Source organism: Phyllopteryx taeniolatus, chromosome 16 (assembly GCF_024500385.1).
Source record: "Phyllopteryx taeniolatus isolate TA_2022b chromosome 16, UOR_Ptae_1.2, whole genome shotgun sequence".
Lineage (NCBI taxonomy): Eukaryota > Metazoa > Chordata > Actinopteri > Syngnathiformes > Syngnathidae > Phyllopteryx > Phyllopteryx taeniolatus.
In genome coordinates, this window is record NC_084517.1 from 10,456,226 (window position 1) to 10,476,633 (window position 20,408).

The window sequence follows — 20,408 nt, forward strand, 5'->3', positions numbered from 1 at the left end:
GGATGAAATGAATAAAATAAACCCAAGAAGGGGTAACGAGGAAAAGTAGGTATTATTCCAGTGGATTGCGCCCGTACTACAAATTGCTCTTGGCGAATTGTTGGTCTTTGTCTAGTTTGTATGACTGTCCAAGATGGCAGCGCTATTAGGACTCCGTGCTTGCGTCTCCGGTAAAATTGTCTAAAATTCCAATTCTTCACCACATTATGCTGTCTTTGTGTTTCTGATTGTTTGTTCGTTTGCAGCACTCTGTGGTGCTCTGAAAATGCTCTTGTGGGCTGTTGCAGCATTAAACACGAAAAGGGGATGATGCTGTCTATTCTATTAGGACAGCAAGGTCACGTTACCGGTGCTCGTAAGCTAACGTTACAGCTAACTAGAATGAAGAAAGTGATCAATCATTATTTGTTGATATTGGAACTTATTTTATGTTTAGACAGGAAATGGTCTGATATATGGTAGTATGACATGGAGCTTTATTCGAAGCTAACTTTCCGTTTTAATGTGTTTCGTCAGCTTTGTTAAGACTTGCTTAGCGTTTAATGATGGGATGATGTGCTTTTTGGTCAGATTAGTTGGCTAAGGAGTTGTGATTTTCCCACATGAGCTGATTGAAACTAAATGGCATTCTTTAGCACGGGCCTATTTTTTTTTACGAGATATAGTATTAACAATGTTGTGTTTTTGTTTCCTTCAGCTCTTCAACTGTCCTCACCGAGCCTTGTGCAGAGCTCATTTAAACTAGTGAGTGTGCACCTAAACTATCCTGTACAGATTCAATTAATCTGTGTTTCTAACTGTATAAATCCTTATCTGTATTTATCTATATACATTTATGTATGTTGTAGTGTGCTGTGCCTCTGAGTCGGCGGACCTTCGCTGCAGAGGCTAAGAAGATTTACAGCAGAGACAAGCCCCACGTCAACGTTGGAACCATTGGACATGTCGATCATGGCAAGACCACCCTAACTGCAGCCATAACAAAGGGTAAGGGTTTATTACCACATCATCTTACCTGGGATGCTGGGACGGTCTGGTGGGGAAATAAAATGAATCAACTTTTCTGATAGGAAGTTATGGAAGTAAACACTTGTCTCTTCCAGGATGAATGGTAGCTATCATAAAACCATTAACAGCTGTTTAGGCAAGGTAGAATACAGTACAGGCCAGTCACTCTGTAATGTAACAGAGTGAAAAAAATAAATTTAAATTACGATTATTCACTCTTGGTAATCTTCATCTTTTGTTATTGATGTGAGTGCATTGCTGCGTTACCCATACTATACTTAGTAGCCAAGACAGAGATGTGTGTACCACTTTGTTATTGTCCCATTCAGTTTAATTTCAAGCTCGATGATCATCATCACACTTTTTCTCTTTTTTCCCCACTAGTACCCCTGTGTGTTGTTCCAAAAAACACCCACAAAAAAAAGAAAAATTAAACCAAATATATTTTTGGAGCTGTGAGTACCGTAATTTCGCATGTATAATGCGCACCCATGTATAATACACACCCCCAAAGTTGACCTCAAAATTCTGGAAAACCCTTCTACCTATGTCTAATGCATTTTACAATGCATGATTCTACCCATATGATCAAAACATGAAGGATTATCTGTATTAGTTTTTTCAAATAATTTTTCCGAAGTTAACCACTTTATTTGAACACGTAACAATTTGTTTTATTTACTTGCTCTTATTTTGAAATTCACAGCCCTACTTTTATTTAGTAAATTAGAAAACACACAGTTGTGCTCATGTTTGATTGCCCAGGCAAAATTTCTAAGATGGCTACAATTCTTTAAAGAAACCAAGATGGACCAGGCGAAACACATTTAATTTTATTTTAATGGGATTACAATTAAACAGTCAAGCATTTCAGACAATCATTATCATTAATCAAAACATAACCATAAAGAAATGAACGATGGTTGTTGTTCAGTCATCAGTCATATTTATAAAAAAAACAAAAAAACCCAACAATAATATTTCACAAATCTGCCAGGGTATGTATGTAAACTTATGACCGCAACTGTACATATATGCAGTCATACGTACCCCTGTCCCCTGTCATAATGGAATGAAAGTGTAGGCTACATCTTTTTCATAACCACTAGGTGGCATATTAAAATGAAAGGGTACACCTTTCTCATAACCTCTAGGTGGCGGTGGCATTTTGGAGTGAACGTATACAGCTTTTTCATAACCTCTAGATGGGGGCATACATTTATAAAATGTGAAAGTTCCCCGCCCCATTTTCCCTCTATACCTATGTATAATGCGCACTATTTATTTTTGACAATTTCTTTAGGGGGGGGGGGGGGGGGGGATGCGCATTATACACGAGCAATTACGGTAAATCTAGTGAGACATGCTGAGGTCTCAAGTGACACAATCAATTACAATGGTTCAATCTGACGTTTTGTACAATTTAATAGGCTCGATTATTGAGAATCTATTGTATTCTGGTTCACAGGCATTTTACCGCTGTTTGTTTTAAATTGTCAGTACTTGCCGATGCCGGTGGTGCCAACTTTAAAAAGTATGAGGATATTGACAACGCCCCTGAGGAAAAGGCCCGAGGAATCACCATCAACGCCTCTCATGTTGAATATACCACAGCCAACAGACATTACGCTCACACAGACTGCCCCGGTCATGCTGACTATGTCAAGGTAAGCTGTCTAACTGTGAGAACAAGCCACAGAAACATTGGGGCGTTGAATTACGAGTGCCCAAACTTATGAGTTTTACGAACCGTCGCAAAATTTAAGTTTATGCTTTGTTGTAAGTGCCAATTTTTATTATTTTTTTTTTTCCTCCCCCTTCCCCAGAACATGATTACAGGCACTGCTCAGATGGACGGCTGCATCCTGGTGGTGGCGGCCACTGACGGCCAGATGCCCCAAACACGTGAGCACCTGCTGCTGGCGAGGCAGATCGGGGTCGAGCACGTGGTGGTGTTCATCAACAAGGCGGACGCGGTGGAGGACAAGGAGATGCTTGAGCTGGTGGAGATCGAGATTCGTGAGCTTCTTACAGAGTTCGGCTACGACGGCAACAACACGCCTGTAGTGATAGGCTCTGCCCTCTGTGCTCTGGAGGTGAGTGAAGGCAGCAACCGGCCCCAAGGAATTGATCACCTGTAGCACACTTCTGAGTCTTGACTGAATGTTTGTGATGCTTCTTTTCAGGGTCGTGAGCCAGAGCTTGGAATCAGTGCAGTCATTAAACTGCTGGAGATTGTGGATTCGTATGTTCCATTGCCCAAAAGAGAACTGGAAAAGGCGTTCCTTCTGCCTGTCGAAGGTGTTTATTCTATCCCAGGTATGAACCCATTTCAAGATGTCAAGGTTTAATCCAGTGTATGTATTAGTTAATGTATTTAATGCTTCATATGTATCCATATTTCATGTTTTTTTTTTTCCATTTTAAATTTAGTAATAACTGTATTGAAGCACATTGACCTAGTAGTTAGCATGACTGCCTCACACTTCTGAGGTTCTGGGTTTGAATCTCAGTCTCCTTCCAGATTCCAAAAATTTAATTTTTAATAAAATACATTTTAAAGCTATAACTTGTCCAGAGGTATGACTATGAGATGGAATAGAAGTTTGTCTATATGTGCTCAGATGGCGACCAGTCCAGGGTGTACAAGTGCCCCACTTCTCACCCAAAGTCAGCTTTAATTGGCGCTAGCTCACCCGCAACCCAAATGAGGAAACGGATGGAAACATAATTATGTTACTAATAACAAAATGAAGTCTACATTTAATATTGGTTAATCTCATAACATAACCTCACAGGTCTGAACATTAGGTAGACCTGCACTGTCTAATGAACAGTGAACACAACAGCTCTTTAAAGTCTACCATTACAAAGATGGTAATGCTCAGTTTACATTGTCAGTAAGGTATGTATTTATTTATGTAATTATTAATGGTTATGTAGCAGTGTACGGTGCCATAGAGATGCAATGCAAAACACGTTAACAAGTTCAAGGCTATAAGCACACTAATAAACATAGGTAAATTAATATCTCTGATGCTGTCCATTAATGCTGAGGATTATTATCGTTGTTACAAAATATTTTATTGAATTTGTACTGTAACTCATTAGATTCTGTAGCTGCGCTGTTTTCTGTTAAATGGCTGTACTGTATATATTGAACTTTTTTTTTTTTTTTTTTTTATAAATAAAGGAATGTGTCCACTTTGAATATTGTAATTGTTTGACTCAAAGCTGCATTTTGTGCAGTGTTTTTAGTTTCAAATGCATTGAATCTATTGTGTTTTTTGTCTGCATTCAGGCAGGGGGACGGTAGTGACCGGCACCATGGAGAGGGGCATTATTAAGAAAGGGGACGACTGTGAGTTTGTGGGTCACAATCGCAGCTTCAAATCTGTGGTTACAGGTGAGTGTAAGACACAAAATAAAAAAACAGTAAAAACCTCAGTGGAGACAAGAGTATAAGTGGTTATTTCCTATGAGGAAAGATAAGGCTGGATTTATACTGCAGAGTGAACCTCACCAGTCACTTTACTTGAGACTTTGCAAATCCTAATGAGATCCAATACAAAAGCAAAACAAAAATAATAATGATACATTTGTGTTTAACTCGGGTGTCCGTGCTGTTGGGCTCAGGCATCGAGATGTTCCATAAATCTCTGGAACGGGCCGAGGCTGGAGACAACCTGGGTGCTCTTGTCCGAGGCCTGAAGAGGGAGGACGTGAAAAGAGGGATGGTGATGTGTAAGCCGGGATCGATCAAGCCTCACCAGAAAGTCAACGCTCAGGTTTGGAAGACAATGTTATAATAGTTCTAACTGACACATGCAGTAATACGCACAAAGTCCATAATGTTTGCACATCCTACCTATGCACTCATGTTAATGCTATTTTAAGACGTTCTCATTTCTCACCAGCAGGGTGAGCTCTGACAAAGGCAGACTGTTGTAGCTGCTCCGAGTCACACGTGCTTCGTGTGTTGCAGGTGTATGTTCTAAGTAAAGAGGAGGGAGGACGACACAAGCCGTTTGTCACCAACTTCATGCCGGTGGTGTTCTCCTTAACGTGGGACATGGCCTGCAGAGTCACTCTGCCTTCTGGCAAGGTGTGTGCTTGTATTTCTACTGATTTTGCTCCAAAAGCAAATATTGTTGAACTTCATCCATCTTGTTATACCTTTCACATTCTCCCTATTATACAATACTAGTACTCACCGTGATATTGGTATATAAAAAGACATCTTTTTTTCCTCACTGTCTGACATAAAATAAGACTACATTTTTCCTGTTTTAGGTCAATTAGGAATACCAAAATTATTTATATTTGCTAAATGCCAGAATAATGAGAGAATGATTTTCTTTTAGGCAAATTTTATTCCCCTCCCCCCCCAAAGTCAGAAGTTTAACTACAGTAAGATTACTATGCTTTTAAACCAGTGGTTCACAGGCCAAATTGGTCAGGAAGGTCCGTCAACCATCAACAAACATTTGGCGGTCTGCAATCGGAGTAAATTTTTTATTTTTTCACATTAAAAACTACACAAAATCTCAATTTTACTAGTTATAGTAAACATGCCATCTGATCTTGTCCCGTCCAGGAAATGGTGATGCCGGGGGAGGACACCTCCTTGACCCTCACGCTCCGACAACCAATGGTCCTGGAGAAAGGTCAAAGGTTCACTCTTAGAGACGGCAACAGAACTATCGGCACTGGCCTGGTGACGGACATCCTGACAATGACAGACGAAGACCAGTGGGTCTCATAAGAAGGTGTAAAGGGAACTCGGGGTTGGGGGGGGCAGGGGGTATTTGGCACGAACTTAATGGAAGGTGGTTGTCTGTGTCTGCCTCAATGAAATACTGTAATCCCCCCAAATTGCAAATACACAGGATACTTTACAGCTTCATCCCATGTGTTGCGATATTACATTCATCCAAAATATTTGTAAAGGGCCAGACTGCTTCATGTCATTTATATAATAAAATTTTATTAAATAACAACTTCAGTTTTTATTAGTTTTTTTGCCCCTCCCACCTATAGGCAAACACTCATGTGAAACAGGACAGATGACAGTACTTAGTTCACTACGTCAACACACGAGGGCAGCAAAGAGGCTTTGAGCGCCTTTTTGGAATCGTACCACTGGAATTCAGTTAGTACTGTCTTGGTGTAGATTAGTTAAACCAAGATTGATTGTAAATACTATATTTAGCTTTTCTCTATATACAGGATGGTTATTTAATCTATGTGAATTTAAAAATAAGAGCATGTCCATTTAAACAGTTTGAATTTGCACATGAAAAAATATTTGTGTAAAATTAATACAGTATAGTAGCAAAAAAATCAATTAGAGAAGTATAAAGGAACAGACCATTCTCTTGTTGTATGTGCTGCTGCTCCATGTGTGTTAAAGTAGCAGTGTATGAAGGTTTATAATTACCGTAACGTGCATACTAACGCCCATTAGGCTTGTCTAGGGTGTTCCATATTTATGTGAGCATTAAGAGTTAATAAATGGTGGGTCATCATTTTGGTGTGTAAATATACAATGTTTAATTCTCTTTTGTTTTACGTGTCACTTTTACAGTGAACTTCAACAAGCAGTGAAAATTAAACAGCTTGAAGCAAGCATGCATTGCTCTTATTTGGCGAACTTTACAAGCGAGAGCGTAAGAACAAAGGAATACAGAACATTAAAAAAAAACACTACTCAATATATTACTACTAATCCAACTAAGGAATACATTAAAAAAGTGTGTTAAGTTCAAGTGTGTTTTAATAAGTTTAAATTTGTTTAAAGCATGTTGGAGGTGTTTACCTGTTAAAAAACAAAAAATAGTACCTCTATATCAGATTTTCACCTATTGTGGGCGGGTCTGGAACGTATCCCACGCAACAAACGGGGGTTCACTGTATATACTGTACATACATTGGCTTTCAATGGCCTTGATGTTCGGTCTCTCTGTGTGTGTGTGTGTGTGTGTGTGTGTGTGTGTGTTGGTGGGCTCCAGTTTTGCTATAGTCAAGTAGGTTGTTCAGGTACCTTGAGTTTTTTAATTTATTTTTTAAAATTTATTTCTTACAATAGATGAAAGAAGCAAGGTACAGTTTTTCCCATCCATGGCCTTATTTAAAATATTTGTTTGATGTTGTCTGGTCCAAGACTTGATTTGTGATGAATGTATTATGTTGTGTCAGCCTAAAAAACACTAGCTTCTGGCATAAAAAAAAATTCTGTCTAATCTGAAAGAAGAAACATTTTTTTTTTTTTTTTTTTTACAGTTGTCATTATCAAATTTAGCATTTTTTGTTCACAATGTGAATGGGAACACATGAGTAAATAGTGATGAGTAAATAAAAGAGGGAAACTATTTTGTGTGCAGATAAGTCTTTTCGTTGTCACAAGTTATAGAAACCGGTTTTGTCAGTTTGACAATTGAAATAATAAAAAACTTGACTTTTTACTTTCATGCTTAATTACATTTCTGAGTCTGTACTTTTTTAAATTTTACTTAAGTAAAGGTGTTGCGTCAGTATTTCTAGATCAACCATGGTATTATTCACAGTATCTTACTTCCATTTAAGTACAGAGTCTGAGTACTTGTCACCTCTGTTGTACTCTCTGCACTCCACACAGGAAGTTTGTCAACTGTGTTTACTTCCGCTATTCGAATCAGTGCCTTGTCCGGTAATCCGATCGGCTTGTTGCCATAATCGCACACTGTATGTGTGGACTGGACCGAGCTGGTACCCGTGAGCGACGTGCTCAGCTGCACGTCACCATGCTCCAGAACTACAACGTAAAGCGATATGCCCAGACAGTAAACACGCTTATGTTTCAGTGACCTTGATTCCTCTGCTGAGTCGATGGTACTCCGAACTGCACGGAACTGCTCTCCCATGGGTAGCTGTCATGTTTGCAGAGTCGTGCTTGGACAATGCTTTAAAAGAAGCAGAAGAAGCAAACCACCTTCCAAAAACATGCATGTTAATTAGGTTGATTGAAGGGTCTGAGGACAAGCGCTGTAGAAGATTGATGGATGCATGGATGGCTGATGAAACTTGTTGCGTTCTCTGAGCAGTTATACTTTGACCGTGCAGTTTCAGCTTGATCCCTTTGTTTTACTATTACTTTTTTAAGCATTCTTGGGTCCCTTGAAGTACGCTATACAGGTTTATTATTACATTAGTAATATAAATCATCTCATTATTATTGTTACATTTATTTCCCAAACCAGTTTGTTCCCTTTCCTTTCTCAGACTCTCCCTGTCCTACTGGATATTTCTTCCATTCCCATGTTCCCATTTTTCATAACATAAAGCTATCTGCACCCTCAGAAGGAGAAGGGAAAAAAAACTAGCTGTCCAATGTGAATGGAAAAGAAAAGTGCAAAATTATATTAAGAAATAGTCTCTCACATGGGAAAAGATGTGAAGATTGATTGCTTGACATCTGACATCCACAGGCCAAAGATGACTTTCCCTTGACATTTTTAACAAGGGCATTCATTTCCCAAAACAGTGGCTGATATTTTATCAACATGTTGTCAGTTCATTCCCTTTAGAGCTCTTGAAGAGTGCTATAATGTAATATCCAAAATATATAAAACTTTCTAACAGCTTTTGTCATTTCATCAGCGTCTTTTTTTTGAAGCTGTAAGAGATTTTGGCAGGCCGGTTATCACTCACTGGAAGGTGCTAATTGTACTACAGTAGCCTCAACAAAGAGGAATTGTGCTCTCATCATCTTCAGGGCGATAATATTATGTAACGACTTAGCTTGGACCAAATGCTCTCAAAATGCCAGTGACTGATACTCATCATACAAAAATTATAAATCAATACAAAGGTAAGTAAATAAATAGATGCTGTAATTCCAGATCCTAAATAGACATCAGTACTCATAATATGATACAGGACTGTTACTGAAGAACAAAAAACATAAAGCTTTAAGTAGTATTAAAGTAATGTTACTTTTTTTTCAACCTCCACCTCCTTCTCACACCTGCAGGCAAACAGTGAAGAAGAAGCAGGGTTGTGATAATTAAGGCTGCAGCCCACTCTTCATGTTGAAAGACTGACTTTCCACAGGTTCTCCTCCTCCAACACTGTGGAGTGGGTGGGATTCATCCCGTTATTTTCTCCACATTATGCTTGCATCGCACCACATCACTCAACATTCTCATGGGAGGATTCACAGATTCAACTATGGTCATGTTAAATGTATATAGTATGGAAAGATATAAAGTTTATTCTGTTGAGTATCATCTGATCTGGTGTGATTTTTGTAGATTAACAAGTAGTTTTCTCACATTATAATTATTACTTTTGTTGTCACAACTGAAGCAAAAGTTGGGGATTATTACCTGCACAAAAGTGAGAGGTTTTAAAAGGTTAAAATCATTCCTTTTCATGTGTAGTTATACTGAAGACATTAGCACATTCCTAACACTATTCATTTGTTTTTAATCAGTTATTGTACACCTACGTTTTAACATATGCATTAGTATTTCTATATTTTAGTGTATTAGATTAAGCAAACCACATTGTTGGGTACACGTGAAGTTTGTCCCTTCAATAATGTCGTGGCTGTTCCCCTTCCCCCCAAGTTTAATCTTTTGCAACATGCATTCGTTTGATACATTCTGAAGAGAGATACAGTAAATGCAGGCGTGTAATTCTTTCCTGTGTCAAGATTTTGATTTTTATAGTTAACCAAAGAAAATGTATATAACACTCTGGGCTGCTCAGTGTGTGTTGTTTGATAGGTTAAAATCTACCTTAATATCGACGCTAATCTTATTAGCATGTCCAACCAGGTCCCTCTGCTGGTCACTCATTAATATTGCAGTTGATTGATTGCATATTAATACACTAACATTGGCAGGACCCTGTGATGTGACTATTGCGCACATGTACATTGCGATGACGATACTCAAACAATATATTGTGTAGCCCTAGTTGGGAGTGGCTTGCAACCAGTCCAGGGTGTACCGCCTGTCGCCCAAAGTCACTCGTGATAGGCCCTAGCTCACCCGCAACCCCAATAAGGACAAGCGAAAATGGATGGATGGATATTTGCTCAGTTTGATTGTTTGCAAAAAAAATTACCAATTTCCACAAAACTTTGCCACGTGCGCTAATAAATGAACAAATCAAGATAAAAATGCAGATTAGGGAATTGACTTTTTACTTTTGCTATTGGAGTCACAGTCAAGCTGTAACACACCCCAGAATGTATAAGCTTGTTGAAAAACCTGGACAATGACAGGGTGGACATTATTTTTATTTATTTTTATTTTTTTTGGGATAATGTTGTCATTGTCCATGAACCAGGAAGTAGCCTGCTAATTAATTTATGGAAAGATAAACAAACAAAGCTGGATTACAACTGGTTTAAATTCCTTATTGGCATGAGGTCCGTCACAAAGAACCTGCCCCTTTATCACATATGAGTCTAAAAGAATATTCGCAATAAACTTTGCAAAATTTCCAATATTTAACTTAAAACTGAGGGCAATGTACAGGGCCATGATATCCTGAATTAAGTATTGTCTTTTAAATTAGAGTTTATACACGTAAAACACACAACTTGGAGCATTAACAGTTAATTTCGAAAGGTCGCCCAGGGTTGGCAATTATATGCCCATTATTATAAGATAGCATACCATGATATTTGGGTAGCAGATACTTTTATACTATAACTTTTGTTAAAAGGTAGTAGTTTAAAATAGAAAAAGTCACTGCTTCTTATATTACAGTAAGGGCTGCTATTAAGGTCAAAGGTCAGTGAAGTGGAGCAGCTCTTCCTAGTGCGGTGTGTCCATAGCAAAGATGCTTCTGACGGGTTGCATAAGAGTGAAAGAAGAAACCTTTGACCCCAATCAGATGCTGTTACCCAAAAAGTCTCATGCCTGCATTCCTTCCTCTCTATGTGTTTGTCTGTGCCCTATTGAGGGAAAAAAATGAATGGCATTTAGGTCAAAGGTCAACATGGCTTCAATTTAGTTGCATGGCAGGTCAATGTTATTTCAATGTCATTTCTCAAGCATCAATCAATGATGCAATAAAGCAACTGACCAAAAATGAACAGCAACAAAGAAAGAAGCATGTTTATTTACAATACAGACCTGACTAATGTACAGTAGTATACACTGTAGTCATCCCGTCCTGCATTCTGCTTTTTGCTGAAAATGGCAAAAGCATTCATTTTTCAGAGAAAACCTTTGTTATTTTTAACATGAGTCCAAGATCAAGATCCAAATGCAAATGTGTACAGTTATGCTGAAATGGCAGTCAGGTGTACAAAGAGCACAACAACTCAAATAGAAGACAGAAAGAAAGAATACAAAACCTTTGACCCTTTATTGGTGGAATATTTTGGTTAAGTCTTTATATATTCTCATATTCACACAATAAGGCTTTTCACATGTAGAATTCCATTAGTCTGATCTCTGAAATAATGTCTTGATCACCGGGAGAACACATAACTGCACATATTAAGAAATGACAAATCGTCATCTTCATTTTAGAGTTTAATGTATGGAATTTTTGAAAATATTAGCATAACTATTTGTTGTGTACAGCATATTTTGTGCATCTGTACATTCTGATGAGTGATGTATTTTTCTCACTAATAAGAATAAATTTGAATTGTATAATTAATTTAATACATTTCATAAATTTCTTTAATTGACAACTGAGAAAGTTCAATTCATGAATCCATCAAAGCTACAAAGTCCAGCAGTTGTCATTCAACTGGTGGTCCGTTGTGCCTTAAAATATGGATTTAGACCCACAACATGCATCGAATGTCTATAGGTGTGCTACAGATATGCAGTTGTAGCTAAAAACAAAAACACTCCTATACATTCTTGCCAGACTTTTTACACGCTCTTGTGGTTGTGGGATGCCGCCAATAACTAAAAAATGCAAAACACACTGCCACTCTACTGTATTTTCTACTCCATCCACACTTCACATGAATGCCACGAACACAATTGTTCTCCCACGGCCACAATGCAAACGTAATGACAGTAATGGTTAGGCAATGGAATATTTTCCTCAGTTTTATGCATAATTGACAGGAAAAACTACCGTTCCTCGATTTATTATCAAAAGACTGCCATGCAGCTGGCATATCAACCCTGTGTGGATATTGTCTGTAATATATACAAACTAGTAACATTAGGTACACCTGAAGAATCTAATGGGTAATATGTACAATCCTAACTTTGCAAAGATAACATTTTGATTGACCCAGTCAGAAAGATATTATTTTAATATGTATATTGTTGTGGTTTCTATATTGCAGTGGCGGGCCATGGTACCTGGACCGCTCAAGACCACCACTATCACATCGCAATTATACAAACATAGAAACCATCAATACTATACAAAAGCGCAATATAACAGCACACAACTGTGCCCCATACATCATCTGGAGCAGTTCAGAATCAATACTTAAAGTATCTAATAATATGACAAAAACATAAAACATTTCATAAAATACATCATACTCACCAGAGATGTTGATTATTAAATGTATTAACATATGGCAATCGCTACAGACGGACAGTATTTTAATTGCCAAAGTTGCCTGTAACAAGTTTTGTTCTGACCAAACGATCAGGACGGAAAAATGCTGACATCATCAAGGGCCGGTGATCTGACCCTGTCAGGATGAATTTGAAATCTGATTGGTTAAAGGAAGAAGTCCCATTGCTAATATAATTTAAGTCACATTGACAGACACTGAGGCGGCACGGTTGCCGACTGGTTAGAGCGTCAGCCTCACAGTTCAATCGTGGGTTTTCTCCGGGCACTCCGGTTTCCTCCCACATCCCAAAAACATGCATTAATTGGAGACTCTAAATTGCCCGTAGGTGTGACTGTGAGTGCGACCGGTTGTTTGTTTGTATGTGCCCTACGATTGGCTGGCAATCAGTTCAGGGTGTACCCCGCCTCCTGCCCGATGACAGCTGGGATAGGCTCCAGCACGCCCGCGACCCGAGTGAGGAGAAGCGGCTCAGAAAATGGATGGATGGATGGATGACAGACACTGCTAATTCTTCTAGATTGACATGGCAGTACATAGAGACTGAAATCTGATTGGACAAAAAAAATCTAACATCCACATAAACATACTTGAAGCAGTGCAGCCAAGAGAAATGCTACGAAATGAATGGATGGCTGTTGGGAATAAATTAATACAATTTCATGGAACAAATATTTTATTTAGGTTATAAATTTAGATCAGTACTTCTGCTATTGTTTAAGCCAGCAGAAAAGGCATTGCTGGCCCTGATCTACCACCATGGCTACATTGCAATAAATACAATGTCTATATTTTGGTTATATAGCTACAGTAAAGGAAAGCAGCAAAATATTAACATGCTCCTCAGTATGATTGTTCAGGTTTACCTAATGTTGTGGCCGGTATGCTATGTGAAGTTAAAAGGGTCAGAAATAAGTGTACGCTGAAGGGTTGACAAATGCGCTGGTGTATTGTTATTATTATTTATTTTTTTAAATTACACATTATAAACTATTGGGTATTCAAAGGGGTGGAAAATTTCTGGAAAATTCATTGAAAGTTTCTGGTAAATTTCTATGGAAATTTAAGATGGGGACCTAATCACCTATCTGTATGCATCTTAAATTTTTAAACCTGTCCTCCGTTATTTGCTGAAAAACTTACTTGCTGTTTTTGCTTCGGCCATCACAATTAAAGTATTACTTTGGCACCATCTTGTGGCATCTTGCTGCCAAGGAACTGTTGAAGTAAGTTGAGGAATTTTTATTAAGACAAAAGTAATGCTTTGTCACCCACCACATTGTTGCATCTTGGTGCCACGGAACTATGTTGAAGTGAGTTGAGGAGTTTCATTTCGAGAATAGTAGTGCTTTGCACCATCTTATGGCACCTATAGGCAATTATAAACTGGTTAGGTCCCTACTAGCATGAAAGCTAGTTGTTTTAGTCAGGACTATGCTAAGATGTATTTCCCCAACTTTATTTCAATTCCATATTAAGTTCTACTCTTCAATTTTGTAAATGCCTAGTTTATTTCCATTTATTCCCATGAATTTCCATTAGTTCCCAGAAAGTTTCCCACTTTGAAAATTCTGAGGATTTTGCAACCCTATAAACGTTGCAGTCATGCACACTATAACAAGAATCCTATAAATAGTTAGTGTGGTGTCTTTATATGCATTTTTATCCATCCAACAGCAAACCAATACATCAAAGTTCTGTAAATGTCAAGTTTAAATCTCTGATTCTTTACTGGATGATTTTTGATCACGTTCAAGGGTGCTGTGCTCACTCAGCAGGGCCGTAGAACACTGTCTGTCTTCTTCTTTGTCAAAGTCTGCTTCCTCCTGCTCATCTCTACTGATGAAGGCCAGCTCGTTCTCGTAGCAGAAGGAGTTAGCGCCCGATGTTGGAAACTTCCTGTCCTCCATGTCCCTAGCGCTGCACCTCGGGGTGGATGGTACCTCGAAGGTCTTGTGAAAGTAGACGTAATCTATCCTGTACTGGCTCTTCTCCTCGAAGATGAGCGGCTCGAAGCGGTGACCCCAAAGGATCTCTGACGACAGGTAGGAACTGCGCGCCTGCGTCGTCATGGCGGTGGCTTCCACCAGACCTTCTAGTATGATCACAATCTCGAAGTCGGAGACCTCCAGATCTTGTTTGCTGATGCCAAACAGAGGACTGTCTTCATCGATCTCATGGATGACGGTGATTGGCGCGACCAGAAAGAGGCGGTCGGTGCCTCTGTCGTAGCCTACGTTCATGTCGATCTGATCCAGAGGGATGTACTCGCCCTCCTCTGTGTAACGAGGCTTGACCAGCTGGGCTCGCACGTGAGCCTCCACTATATGGCTTTTTCTTAGATTGGCTACCCTAAACATGAGGCACAACTTTCCGTCACGCATGGCAATTACTGCGTTGCGGCTGAACAGAAGTGTCTCCGCTCGCTTTTTCGGCCTCGCCATCTTCGCCATAATGGCGCCAATCATAAAGGCGTCGATGACGCAGCCTACAATTGACTGAAAGACCACCATGAAGACGGCAGTGGGACATTCCTCTGTCACGCAGCGAGCTCCGTACCCGATGGTAGTCTGGGTCTCAATGGAGAACAGGAAAGCAGCCACGAAGGTGTTCACCTGTGTGACGCATGGTACGAAACTATCATCCTCAGCGGGATGCTCCATGTCGCCGTGCAGGAGGCCGATTATCCAGAAGGCCAAGCCGAACATCAGCCAGGACACCACAAACACCAGGCTGAAGACCAGGAACATGTAGCGCCAGCGTATGTCCACACAAGTGGTGAACATATCCGATATGTAACGACTTGACTTGTCGTCCATGTTTAAGAAGTGGATGTTGCACTGGCCCGTCTTGCTGACGAAGCGGCTGTGTCTTTGGCGTCTGGTGTGGATCTTGCCATTGCCGAAGCTTCCCACAGCAGGCATGCTGGTCAGTCTCAGGCCTTCTTCTTCACACGTCAGCAAACCGTGCTGGTTGGCTCTTCCCACATTCATGCCTCAGCGAGGACGGCCACGTGGCTTCACGCGATCGGGCTGAGACATACACCACAGGCTTGGCTCCGTCCAATGCAGACTGATAGCTCTCTGTAAAGAAAGGGATTTTAACCCTTAATGGGGAAACTCATTATGACGCGTTGACAAATGTATGACACAAAAAACCCAAATTCTTTGGGTGTTTAAACATACAGTACAATTTCCAGTAAAGATTATTCTGATTCTTTTGACACAGTAAAACAGTAAATATAAGGGCAGATACAATTATAAGTCACAGAATCTTTTGCATGTTGGATAAAAAGTGTGACTTTAGTCATTTATTTTTACCATTTGACTCACAGTGGTGTCAATTGAATTGCCGTGTTCATAATCTTAATGGGACATCCCATCAGCTTGTCAACCTTCAGAAACTAGGAAGTAATCTCCAAGCTCAGGTTTTCTCAAACTTTTTGAATCCACAGACCTCTTTACAGGGGATGAATTTTTCAAGTACCCCATCATAATCCTAAAGCCTTAATTTAACAACAATGTGCACCCCGAAAATGCCACGGGAATGATTTAAAAACAAATATTCCACTTCATTAATTAATTATAACCTGTCTAATAATAGAATAATAAAAGTTAACAAAAGTCAGTTAAATCAAATATATTTAATTTAACATTTATCCATCGTCGCTTGCTGACATGCACTGCTTCCACTAACAAGATGGCTGTGAACAGAGAGGAGTTACTTTATAAAGCACAGACAGTGTTCACAACTAAATGATATGGAATCAATATTTTAGCAATTTCTTTTTTATTTTATTTAAAAACATTTATTTCTTTATTTTTACAAACGGTCTTCTTTTTTTCAAAAACTGATTTATCCCCGCTAAGAAACAGACAACATGAGCAGAATCATGTTCACATTATTCTCCGTATGACAAGAAAGGACCTGAGTGGAAGAAAATGACAGAGCCAATTTTGCTGTCCATACCATAATATGGCATATTTGAAACTTTTGATCCAAGGTATGTGCTTCCAAGCTGTGAATATTTCCCAAAGGTGGCCTTGCCTCACCTGTACAACTTTCATGGCAAAAGAGCAGGAGAGCTTGAATCCTGCACGTGCGCAGGGGTGTCAGATTTATGCTATGTCGCAATAATATCAACACTTTTAATTGGCCCAAAGCTAAGGTAGGGAGGTTATGTTTTATTTGCACACTGGCTGCCATATCTAAGCCATTTTTTTTAAAGATACAATATAATTTATGGGATATTACTTTGCGGATCCCGAAGTTACAGCTCATTGACCTTCAGATCCCACGTTCAGAACCGTTGTCCTAGTTAACAAACATATGGACACTTTTGTAAACCATTTTTGTGAACAGTTAGGGTTTGATAGAAGTCTTTGGTCTACTGAGTAAAACTGTAGATACATATGGTCATTATATCACTGCAACGCTCCACTGGTCTAATTATGTAGCGACCCTTGTCGGGCAAAAGCTGAAAGTCAAAACAACAACAAGACAACATTTTTATTCTATTATATTTATTGCTATTACAATGGAATAATTATCATTTTGCTGATTAGCTGGGAGATATTTCAATGATACAATCTAACAGAAAGTTGTTCAGATTGTACTTTAAACACACACTTATTGACGTGGTATCGAGCCCAGTGAGTGGTACCAAAAATAAGTGGATATAAATATGTTTGTTCATTTTGAGCAAGTCTGTTGAAGTAAACTGCGCCTTACAAGGCTGTGATGCACCAAATAAGGTTTCTTGCTCTGAAACTGCTTTAGCTCACACTCCTGTCTATATATACTGTACACATATGATAGTTGATGATGATTTAAGGAATTAGGTTCTCAAATGGTTTCCTCAGTAACGACATTTGTGTTTGTAGCTATTGATAAAGTCTTCAGAAGATGGATGCATACCGGAGTACCAGTCAAGATGGGAAAGATACAAACTGAAAATAAAGTTACCTTCACTTCAGTGATTTTTTTTTCCTGTTGAACACGGTACAGAAATAGCCAGCTAATCTAATGCGCTCCCACTTTATGTGACGTATCATCTGTTTCTCACAGCTGGCATAACTATTAGGCCGGAGCCACTGATGAGGCTGTCTGATTCCCTTGTGAGAATGTGCTGGAAACCACTGTGTCTCGAAAAAAGATAGGACATCATAATTTCCCATGCAAACTTTATGCAAGTGCTTCAAGTACTGTGAGAGAAGATGAAATTATCAATCAATTCTAAGTGAATATTCATATTTTCAAAATGTCCTCATTACAATACTTAAAAAAACAACTTTTCATCATATTACTTACACTGCTATATATTATATCATTGCATTTCATAATGTTTTTCTTTATTTTATTGCTGATTGGCTGGGGGAAATTAGACAGTTCTGCCTCCTGGCTCCTGATAAAGGATTTAGGCTAATGTTATTACGTGTCGTCTGTTAGGTCATAATTGCGGAGTCCCAAGATTACAAGTCAGTGAAGCATGAAATTGAAGTTTTGGCACACAAAAGTTATTTATGTTAATGCAGACTAAACTGGTGTCATATGTTAAAGTCACCAACTACACGTATTGGTCTTCAATGGAAATTCGATTCATTTGACGTCATCAAAACTTTACTCTATTAAGCTGCAGGGACCCCAAGGACAGGACTTTAACTGGGTCAGTGCAAAACGACACGATGCTTGGCAGTTCGCTGCAAGCACATTGGTTGGTTGGGCTATCATTTGGTTACATTCCATCCTAACACTTTATTTAAGTCGAAAATGCACTATATGGACAAGATTGATATGTGGCTGGTTAGTTCATTAATGTGGGCTTGGACTAGCCCCCTTAATTCTGCTTGAATCTTACCAGTGTATACTGTATGTTCTTCCTTTATTTTTATACAGTACATGAACCACATGGGATACAGTATTAGGTCGCAGCCCTTAATCAGTTAAGTAATCAATCGGGTGTTGGGCTAGACTCCTTAGTTTCCCCCTGAATCCTAGTTCTTCATCTTATTATAATATGCTTCCAAATTTGTAGGAAGCGTTTGGTGAAGACCCTTTTCTGTTCCAAACAAGCTTCGAAGAGTTTGTACTTGAAAGAGCCCTGACCTTCGGGGTGAACTAGAAGAGAGATTGTGAGCCAACATCTGCGTTCTAGTATTGAAATCGAAAAAGGTTTTCTGGTGGGTATGGATTGATTGTGTTCGTAGGAACCACAAGTAGGCGGCTCAATGCGTTAGTGGTTAGCAGATCCGCCTCACAGGTCTGAGGTTGGGGGTTCCAATCCTGTGTGTTCTCCTCAGGCTTCCTCCCACATTCCAAAAACATACATGTTAGGTTTATTGAAGATGAATTATGAATGGTCGTTTGTCTATAAGAGCCCTGGCAACCAGTTCAGGACCAGGTTGTACCCCGTCTTGCGCCCAGTCTGTTGCGATCGGCTCCAATTCACCCTTCTCCAATGACCCTAATGAGGATATGCGGTGTGGAAAATGGATGGAGCCACAAGTAAATACCATAGACTATTTGCGTATTTGCAGAGTATGATTTATTTGTAGTGCATCACCAAGTTGTGTCTGTATATGAATTTGTGTGTGTACGTGAGTTACTTCACACTTGCTGCCTCACACTGCTCTAGTTGCTAGGCGTCAGGATGATGATGATGAGTGTCCGAGGTGCACTATTATCTAATATATGCTATAATAACTGTCCGCCTGCTGCTGTGATCTCAATGCTGTAGCAGAAATTAATTTAATCCTCTGCTGCCATGAAGAATGAATACAAATGTAGAGGCTGCTTACCTTAAGTGCAGGTGAAATGTTGATTTTTATTTTACTTCCAGAACTTTTTCTTTTGGCCAAACTGCTGCATGTTTCTCTGCAAGCTTCTTCGTTTGTTTTTCTGTTATGGGTAGAACCACTCTATCCTTGTGAGGCAAAAAAGTGCATGGCCACTCAACACATTCATCTCCACAAGTTTAAATGCACCTGTTCCTCTGGTCACCGAGGGCAGCATTACAACCCCGTCCTTAACCAAGTTACTGCTTGGTTGACAGCAAAAGAAAGTAGTGCAAGGTACCTTTGATCAAAGTCCCAAAATTTCCAGCTTGAATTATTACAATGAGTTAAGCACAGCTCCTCTTTTGTCCCAATTTAGATATATTTGGGCTTGCATGGCCTCTGAAATGCAAAGAGAAGTAAAAATCAATCCCTCAAGGATAATTTTGGAGTAATCTGTCATCCTCTTCCATGTGTCCGCAACACTTTGTCAGTGTATCTGCTATGTCTGCTGGTTTTGCTGAAGATCCCACTTTGTATCCCACATCCACAGGACTATTGCGCACTGCTCAGCCCTCCCCTTCCCTCCCTTTGACTGTGTCATGGTACATACTTGGTATTTGGAGACGGAGCGCTCTTGCCTTACCGAGTGTGGCACCGGTCAGAAATACTTACACTATACCTACTAGCTTATACAAGACGAATGTCCAATGTAGACCTCGAACATTATTCCACTGGATTTGACTGGATGTGATTATGGTTTACGTAGGTATGTTAGTTCTGCTGATTGTGTACTAATGACAAGATTTGATGTTGCACCAAGAGTTAACCTCCTTGACGTGTTTGGTTGGGGTGTTTTGTGTGGCTTTACAATTAAAGCCATTTATTTTCACATACAAGAGAAAATGATCAGATAAACAAACACAAATATGGCACGCCATTATTTGTTTTCACTTTTGTTAACAGTTGAACCTTGGCAGACATCTGCACTATACTGAGTGCTACTATTGTTTTTGGATGTATTGGATCTACTGTGAACCCACGTAAATAGTCAAATTCGCAAATGGTGA

The 20,408-nt window shown here is 39.3% G+C and overlaps 2 protein-coding genes across 2 annotated transcripts; one reads left to right on the forward strand and one right to left on the reverse strand.

The window, feature by feature from the left end:
• Positions 1 to 55: 55 nt before the first annotated feature.
• Positions 56 to 7,472, forward strand: tufm (Tu translation elongation factor, mitochondrial). Its single transcript, XM_061750035.1, has 10 exons — positions 56 to 170; positions 698 to 744; positions 849 to 987; positions 2,509 to 2,675; positions 2,835 to 3,104; positions 3,195 to 3,327; positions 4,310 to 4,414; positions 4,645 to 4,796; positions 4,994 to 5,113; positions 5,606 to 7,472. Exons 1-10 carry the CDS (start codon positions 134 to 136, stop codon positions 5,771 to 5,773), a joined length of 1,338 nt encoding a protein of 445 aa, XP_061606019.1. The 5' UTR covers positions 56 to 133; the 3' UTR covers positions 5,774 to 7,472.
• Positions 7,473 to 11,094: 3,622 nt separating this feature from the next.
• kcnj12b (potassium inwardly rectifying channel subfamily J member 12b) lies at positions 11,095 to 19,882 on the reverse strand. The gene is made up of 2 exons (XM_061750002.1): positions 19,363 to 19,882; positions 11,095 to 15,648 (listed from the first exon to the last, which is right to left on the reverse strand). Exon 2 carries the CDS (start codon positions 15,556 to 15,558, stop codon positions 14,278 to 14,280), a length of 1,281 nt encoding a protein of 426 aa, XP_061605986.1. The 5' UTR covers positions 15,559 to 15,648; positions 19,363 to 19,882; the 3' UTR covers positions 11,095 to 14,277.
• Between the last annotated feature and the right edge of the window lie 526 nt (positions 19,883 to 20,408).